General features: G+C 40.6%; 2 protein-coding genes across 2 annotated transcripts in view; both read right to left on the bottom strand.

Annotated features, from left to right (window-relative positions):
• LOC136435943 (plasminogen-like) overlaps positions 1–1,275 on the bottom strand; it is a 5,038-nt gene extending 3,763 nt beyond the window's left edge. Inside the window, exon 1 of the mRNA XM_066429654.1 lies at positions 1,215–1,275. Coding sequence (XP_066285751.1) covers positions 1,215–1,275 — 61 coding nt within the window. The remainder of the gene's footprint in view (positions 1–1,214) is intronic.
• A 3,711-nt stretch (positions 1,276–4,986) lies between these two features.
• On the bottom strand, positions 4,987–5,328 carry LOC136435942 (uncharacterized). The gene has a single exon (XM_066429653.1). The coding sequence runs from the start codon at positions 5,326–5,328 to the stop codon at positions 4,987–4,989; it is 342 nt and encodes a 113-aa protein (XP_066285750.1).
• Positions 5,329–9,070: the final 3,742 nt, after the last annotated feature.

Below are 9,070 nucleotides of genomic sequence, written 5' to 3'. Positions count from 1 at the left end.
TACTGGACCATTAAAAAACACCTCCACCAAACAAAACTGGGCCTTTTTGATAATCAACCAAGCCCAAAATTGAATGTTAAAAAAAATGCCCCCCCTCATACAAGAATGGACAAGAATGTAAACAAGTGAAATCTTGCTAAAGATCTGGATTTCTACTGCGGAAGAATTTCCGCAATCCGAGAGTCCAGACAATTGTTCATTACGCAGCGAACAGTTCCTCGAACCAACTCAGGTTTTGCAAAGGTTTCACAAATTCCTGCTAAACGTACCGCAAATTTCTGGTGCGTATTTCGTGACCTGTACTGTAACACTGACATATACCACCATTAAAAAACGTTGCTAAAGAAAGGATACACAACCAATTGTAGGAATATGGGCGTACTCTTGGTGTAAGTGAAAAAAATGTTATTGCTGTATATATGTATGATTGTATGTACACACAGAGAGGAATGTAGAGCAATAGATTTATGTCGAAAAACACCACCAGAAAAGACGTAGATTTTGAACCTTCTCAATTGCACATAACTTCATTAGGACACAACATTAACACGAGAAAGGCAACAATTGCGATAGCAAATACAGGATATTTTCTCATCTCCCACCCAATGTCCCCCGCTCAATAATTACGCGTACAAATCACAGGTCAGGTCCACGTGGGACTTGGGGTCACTGACCTTTAGGTCGTGTTGTTTACGTTCGCACCTGGCCATATGAATAAAGATGTAACCATATATGGTCATAGGAGATTAATTACCGATCTTCTCCCCAAAAATACCCTCCAAAATCGTTTTTTGAAGTGGTGTATACCGAAAGTGCGAATGGGGTTCTTTGAATATTTGTTCAATATACCCCCTTAGCAACTTTCAGGTCATTTGGATGTATTTCCAGAGCACAGGAGGCCAAAATGTACGTTTTTGGTCAGAAAAACCTCAATAAAATCGTTTTAAAGACATTTATCAAACAAATTTAAAACACATCCCAGAGTATTTACCCACTCTACCTGTATATTAAATTTCAGCTCAGTTTGTGCAGGGACGACCGAGCTGAGTCGATTACAAGATTTGACAGGAGAAAGAAACCTTACGAACACAGTATGTTGCGCCCATCAGTATGTTAGGCTCAACATAATTATACGCAATAGCACGACGTAAATCCTATATACTGAAACGATATGGTTTTGGAATCTGTATTCCTGAGGCTGTTTGTTTACTTACAGCAGTTTTGTTCGTCTGTATTGTCACCGCAGTCGTCTATGTCATCACATACTTGCGCCATGTTAATGATGATTCCATTTGGACAAGTTTTGTTGTTTGCGTAGATAGTCGGTTCATCTGAGAAAGGAACAGCTCTTAATAACCAACGTGATCAAATGCGATTAGGATATCTTTGAGTATTTACTTTTATGGCTTTTCGAAAGTACGTTTTGCTGTTGTTGTTTTAATTCGTCGCGAGCCGCTAGCGTTTCGAGCCAGCTAGTTTCCCAACTGGTCGCCATGAAGTCATGACCGGAAAATCAACGTCTAATTCGAGAGAGCTTTTGGAAATTTCATTACTTCCACATTTATATAATATATGTATGGTGATGTTCACTTTTAACTAACTTCTAGACCTGACAAATATGAAATTCCCATCATTTATCACAAAGCAGTTGATGGTATTTTCGTATCAATTATGCCTATTTGCATGTTTGGTATCCGTTTATATTCCGCCTGCCATATATAATATGTGTTACATGTATTGAAGTCCCAAATAGAATTTCTTCATCAATTATGCAAATCAAGTCCTTATTTGCATAACTTTCATCTAATTGTGTATATCTTTGTCTGAGATCTTCCTTTCTTCAGTTATCGTCTTTAAAAGATTTTGATATTGCCCATTCAGGCTGAAGCTCTAGAGAGGCTTTGAGCGTATCTCTGAAACGTACCTGAAATAACATTAGCATAAATGTGGAGGCCTTACCACAGACCGGTACGTCACACATCGCCCATCTGAGGGAAGGATGTGTGGTGAGACACCAAACTCCGGATTCGCCGTCTGGATTCCGGCAGTAGTTCTCCTCCAGCCCAGATGAGGGATAGTTAGAGGGTGTCCAGGAGTGTTGATGAGGTGTCTGACTGTCCCAGCGTTGACATGTCACGCCATGACTCGTCACTGAGACTGTTCCTCGGTAGGATGCGCCGTTTCCCACCTGGCATTCTGTATCTGGTTCTGGTAGATGAAAAAGGAAGTTTAGGAACATTCTAAAGCAAGGTTGAAAAGGAATTTCCAACGCAAAAACCGGACAAATGTTCGACTGTCCGACCACAGTCTTTGTCCAGGAATTCACGACTTTCACACTTCCCAGAAGTACTTCTGCTGGGATCCGGAAACGGATATTCTCCAGGCGACAACAATTTCGCTCAGCGTGCGAAACCACTAAACACGATGGCGTGTGGGCGCACGAAATCTAAACTAACCGAGTAGAACACAAATCACAACTCAGAGACGGAAGCTCGGTGCAGAACCGTGCACAGAACAGGGTTAATTTAATCTCTAATTACTTTCTGACGGAACACGAGATGTGACCTACATGTATGAGGTCATCGGGCGACACCAACTAAACAGTGACGACGTGTTGGCTAGTTGTCCAGAAAAATACGTTTGTCCACAAAACTTGTCAAATTCACATCCTCACTATTATTTGCCGGACAACTCATAGGTTCCTGTGTTTTACCGTCCTTTTAGCTTTAGCTGTTTTCTTCTTTGATTCGCACGCAGAGCTAAATTGTTGTCGCCTGGAGAATATCCGTTTCCGGATCCCAGCACAAGTACTTCTGGGAAGTGTGAAAGTCGTGAATGAGCAGTGCACAGCTTCTCTGACGTTCTCAAATCCTGCAACCCTTTTTAAGGAAATATCAGGTGGTTCTACTTCCCACCTTTACTGCTAGAGGGCGCTGCCAGGTGTTTGTGTCAGGGTTGTGTGTAAAAATAACTTTGTTAACGATTTGCTCACCAACCTGATGAATGTTTAATACTGAACGAAATATTTCTAATATGTGCGTTCTGTAGGCGTACAGTCAGGATACCTCACGGCAACCTTTTTGGGTCAATTATATATTTTTGTCAGTGTTCGACGGGAGAGAATCAACAACTAAATATGTGACATGATAATGCATACTATAGACGATTCATCGATGACAGAAACAATGCCGTACATCGCGTGTTCTCCCTGATCACGCAAACCTGGCCACCCTCATACTGCAGACTATTCAATGGAGAAAGGTGCGGCACGAAGCACTGTGTCAAAGAGGCTACAGCTAAAATGACATATAACCGCACACCTTAGCCATTTAGAAGCCGTTTTTCCAAATATGGACCTATCATCGCAATTAGATAATGTTGTTTGTAGAGTATACATGTTTTACTGTATTTGAAGTGGTATTTCTATAAATTAATGCACAGGCGCAGACCGAGTAAAGGTGTGTTGTCTGTGAAAGCTTATAGAGTTATATATTATATATAATAGTAACAGTCGAAATCCCAAACAAAGACTGTAGAAGAATGAAACAGTTGTTTATGACATTGCTCCTCTATAACATCAGAATTCTACTGAATTATCATGGATAAGTAGCAAGTTACACACCGAAACCGGTCGTGACAGGCTGACTAAAAGTTCTAAACGGAAACTATGTGCCTCCAGATGTCTAACTGACTGTGGTGTGAAAGATGTCGGTTAGCTGAGGAATGAATCCACTCTACTTTATGACAAGTTAGTTTACACACCTGGTATCGCACATGCACTTGGCAGACAGTAGCACAGGTTGAACAGTAGCACCAGTGATGTTCTAGTGGACCACATTCTCTGCCGCGTGTCGGCGGCCGGCTCGGGTTGTACCAGCTCTCTGTCGTGAACTTTTCTTGAAAGGTACTGGCTCGCGAACTCACCGTACCATGTACGACCGGATTCTGTCACCAACTAGTATGTAAAAGATGTTGAGTGTGGTATTTCATTTCAAGCACGAACTTTCACGTCACAAAGTAACCAAGGAAACCTTCACCAAATAAGGTAGAAGTCGTGTGATCGAGAGAAGTCATGGAATATTTATCTAATTAATGTCTTCCATCCGGTATTCTTTGACGTATGTATGTCTGTGAATTATTCAATGACTCGGGTTTGGTGACTGTCTGTACCTGTGCCGGAATTTCACAATATCGTAAACAACACATTTCGTGTCCACTGAAAGTAATATTTGACACGTACGAGTCCTTTGTGTAGTATTTCAAACGTTTGAAAATGTATTTTTCGCTGTTATGGTTATGATTTTATATTGGACAGAGGATATTTTTATTCTTACGTTCCCAGCAGGAATTTTTGTCAGCTTCTATTGATTTCACTCTTAAAACATGCCTGGTACCAGAGAGATATATCCATGTTAAAGAAGCAACGAGATAGCGTAGCCTTCATTTCCACTCACAATCGTCAAATATTATATATCTTACAAGTTATAGCTTGTTTATGGTCTTTTCTTGACACCCATTGTTTGAAGCGGCATTTTTGCGAGCCCTACCAACCTATTTGAAAGCTAGCTGCGATCACATGGCTCGGATAACTAACCTGACCCGGAAGTGTATACGGACGTGTATGGGTAAGCAGCACTTGACAAAAGATTATTTTTAAAAATTATTTTAGGCCATTGCGGTGGTCATTTTAGCGGAAAAAAACATATGAACCTCTCCCCATTTTAGGATTGACTAAATCTTCAAATATCAGTATTAGCCACATACGGTTATGAAACAATGTCATACAACATCTGTACGGTTATTATTGATTCTACAAAAAGTCAACGGTGCGAATATAGTAACTATACCTTGAACCTTGAACGAGGACATCTCTGATGTCATCTCGGGAGACAATGGGTCCTTCTGCTCCACTCAGTCCGGTCTTCCATTAGCGATCTCAGCTCTGTTGTTGAAATGTCACTGAGCCCAGCATCCCTTTTTAGATTGTCAATGAGGGTTGTGCGTCTCCTGCCCCCTTTTCCTCCTTCCCTCTGTTGGCTCCCAGAGGATAAGCTGGCTGGCTGTCAGCTCGGTATGCCGGACGCAGTGCCCTGCCAGTGCCATCCTTCGGTGCCTTATCTTCTGGGAGAGTCTGGGAAGATCGCCGTAGAGTACGGAGTTTGTCATACGGTCCTCCCAGGTGACATTCAGCACTTTTAGGAGCATCCGGGTGTACATTACGTCGAGTGACCTCTCGTCCTGTACCGTCAGAGTCCAGGTCTCCGAGCCATACAACAGTACACACTCGACAGTTGAGACGAAAAGTCTTCGCTTGAGTTTGTTGTCCATGTTGGACTCCCATTTTAACTGTTCTCATGCTGTGTAGGGTGCTCCAGGCAAGGGCTCGTCTCACTCTGATGTCATGCGCTGTTGAGGCAATCCATCCGCCCAAATATCTGAAGTCCTTGACAACCTCAAGCTGTGTACCATCCAGAGAAGTTACTTTCTCGTCGGTCGTGTTGTAAGCCATGACTTTGTTTTTTTTGGCATTCAACTGTAGGCCGATCCTTCTACAGTGTCGTTCCACCTCTGCTAGAAGGATACAAGCTCTTTCTGCTGTATCGGAGATCAGCGCAAGGTCGTCTGCAAAGTCAAAGTCTGTCACTGTTCTTGCTGGGACTCGACGGATAGCTCTTCTCTTGAGGGTAAACCCCAGTTGTTCTTCCCTTCCATCGATGGCACATCTGAGAGCGTAGTCAAGTGCCACGACAAACAAGAAAGGTGCCAGCGTGTCCCCTTGAAGCACACCTGCCAGGATTTGGAAGGTGCAATGATGCCATACACACTCCTTCCCTGCGGCGTCGCCAAAAATGCGAGGTCACCCAAACGCTTAAGATTGTTAACACAAAGCTAATTATAAGTCTTTGATACAACAGCGCACAGAATTTGTAACTGCCATCAATAAAAGGAGTTACTACCAGGTTTAAATGACTCTCCTATCGCATTATATTTGTTCCGTCGTTGCAGTTGCCAAACTAGTGAGGATCACAAACGAGTAACCCAGAAAACAGAGACCAATGAAACCTTATTCTAAGCTTATTCAATGAAACCCATTGGGTATTAAAATCCAAGCATTTTTGGTATGTACAATCATAGAAATTTCTGACTAGTCTGCTTTTGTGATAGTCGGCGCCATGCAGTTGTAGGGAAGTCCAGGCAGATAGAATACAGTGCCATTTCCCCATCATCTGCTTGGAGATTATGTAACTTCAAAGTCGGAGTTTGTTCTGTCCTGGGTAGGCTTGGGGCTGACGTGTCAATTTCGTATAGACTTTATCTTAAGTAATTGGTCTAGGGGCGCGTAATAACAAAATCAAAGAAACTACAGTTTTTCACACATTCCAAGAATTGTTTTCGCCAGACACACATATGTTCTGCTGTACTTTTGAAATTTTGTTGAATTTTCGTTCATACAGAGAATCACTTTTCTAGGTAAGACCCCGTCTATATTGATGTTAATAGCTACACTTTTACATTGCATATATCCAACACAAAAATGTGCAATCTGGATATTTCTAAAATGTTTTGTTCTTGTGGAAAGCATGCATAGAGCCCATTCCAAGTCACCAAGAGGGTTGTTATTGTCCTAATTTAGAAATGTTTTCAATCTAATAGTATTGTAATTATTTGTGTGAGAGATTTCATACTTAAGGAATATTTTGAATGTGATTTCAACTTTATAGATATTTCTCCGGTTTTCTAAAACTTTAGAAATATTCATCATATGTAATATGATATTTCCAAAAAGTTTCTAAATAATGGTAACGGCATTCTACCATTATTTACAATTTCCTACCATTTTGTTACCATTATTTGTAACATCTTTATAAATAGGTCAGAGGGCTAGGAAGAAAACAATTCACACATCCTTGCGAAGTATAGGGAAGAATGCTTTGCACAAAGGACCCAACAGTGTCCCGCAGTGAAGTCTAAAGATGTACAAAAGCAGACAGAAGGGCCGGATTAGCACCTACTTTTATGGGGGTAATCACCATTCTACCATTGTTAACCATTTTCTACCATTTTTTGCAAATATTTCTAAAAGTGAAAGAATCACATCGATGTTTAGAAATTATTCTAAATAAAGAGATTTTTGTGCAGTTCCTTTCAAAATATTTCTAAATTATCTAATCGACCTGAAATAAATTCCGATATTTATATACAATCTTTTAGAAAAATTTATATAGTCAGATTTTCTTTTATTAGATTTCTTTCTAAATTATTACAAATATTATCATAAAATCCCCTTTGTGACTTGGAATGGACTCTGAAGTTTAAGGAAAATAAAACATAAGTTGGTCTCGGGCCAAACTGCTGCTCCCAAATATTCTTATAACCCTACCTAATAAAACATTTACTGACGCATATGAAATTAAACTTAAATGCATTACAACACGGCTTTAGCTGACATTAAAAGAATAATTGATTGACGAAGCAACTATTCAGTCATATACGCCAAAAATATTTACTCGAGCAACTGGATAAGATTTTGAAACAGTCAGACGTTTCAGATAGCACCCGCTATCTTTCGTCAGTGACTAAAGAAGGATCTGGTAAAACTAGGTTTTATACCAAAACTCTGAATAGATATGTAAATCCTTGTTTAGTCACTGACGAAAGATAGCGGATGCTATCTGAAACGTCTGACTGTTTCAAAATCTTATCCAATTGCTTGAGTAATTATTTTTTGGCGTATCTTATTACCTGGATGTCTAACCTTCATCAACGTATTCAGTCATATCTATTTTTACTGACTTGGTCCGAATAGGATCTTTAAGATCCGGGCGTTTTCGCAGCACAAACGTAGCCGTCTCAGTCGTTTTTACCAGGAAATTTTTCCATTCGTTCTGGGCAGATTTGACTGTAGATTCAGAGTTTCCCGTGTGGGTGCGGCTCAATTGGTATGTATCACCGCAACCGATCGAATAACGTGAATCGCATTGAAACTCAGATTCGTATCAGCCATTTCCCGACAAATCGCTTTCTAACTTGCGTTAACGACTACATCTGACCAAACAAACTCTCCAGTGAGATGGTGGAAGGTGTTAGCTTCCAAAAGACGTTTTCATATTGACAATTTTGGCACTTTGGAAGTGATTGAATCCGCCCGCGATTTAACTTCTAGTTTCTACTACTTTCCACTAAACGTTAAATCGCGGGCGGATTCAATTCAAGGAGCACCTGGTCAATGAAACCACGTTCTGGTGGTCCCTTGCATAATTTGTTTTGACACAAGTGTTACGAATGCTGTCTTTTGTGACCACCTCTCCATATAGTACAAAGAACTGATTATATCACCCCCCCCCCCAAGTGGTCTGGATGGGCAGGACTATATAGGGGAGGGTGGGTGAGAACAAAGTTGGCTTTCTTTAAACATGGCCCTTCTTTAACATTGTTTGCAGGGCGAAAAGGGCTACTGAGGAGGAAATAAGATCTTATGATGATGCTCTTGATCATCTAATAATCATGTTATCATCAGGGCGATTTCTGGATCGGAAGAAAAGGTGATCTGCAAATATCAAAGACTATTCAAATAGAAACAATTCTTTGCTGTTCATTAAGTTGATTATCAGCTAGATGTTATCAGAAAGACAATGTTGTGCTGTTGATGAGGAAACGGGAAATGCTCTTGCTATTTAAGAAAGAGAAGGGGTTCATCAAAAAATCGACTATCCACGGCAGCGACATGACCGTCTACAAAAGAACACCTCAGCCTTTTTTATATGCAAATCCGTAGACTCTTTGCAAAACAGACGTCACGAAAACCATCACGCACTGTAATCAGAGAACTTATCTGTAAAACCTTTTAGACTTGTTCTCAAGTTGGTTGGCCCTGAGGCGTCAAAGTCAATTTCTCAAGAAGAGAGGCCTCAGAATCCAAATTGCATGTTTTTTTGCATGGCAGCGACATGACCGTTGACAAACGTATACCTCTTCATATGCTAAACTGTAGACTGTTTGCAAAACAGACGTAATAAACACCATCACGTACTGTAATCAGAGAACTCTAGTAAAATTTCGTCTTCTCAGA

Source organism: Branchiostoma lanceolatum, chromosome 5 (assembly GCF_035083965.1).
Source record: "Branchiostoma lanceolatum isolate klBraLanc5 chromosome 5, klBraLanc5.hap2, whole genome shotgun sequence".
Taxonomy (NCBI): domain Eukaryota; kingdom Metazoa; phylum Chordata; class Leptocardii; order Amphioxiformes; family Branchiostomatidae; genus Branchiostoma; species Branchiostoma lanceolatum.
This window is presented reverse-complemented; position numbering and strand designations above follow the sequence as displayed.

Bases quoted from the DNA above. Each gene is read 5' to 3' on its own strand.
- LOC136435942 (XM_066429653.1), bottom strand. From the start codon at position 5,328: ATGGACAACAAACTCAAGCGAAGACTTTTCGTCTCAACTGTCGAGTGT.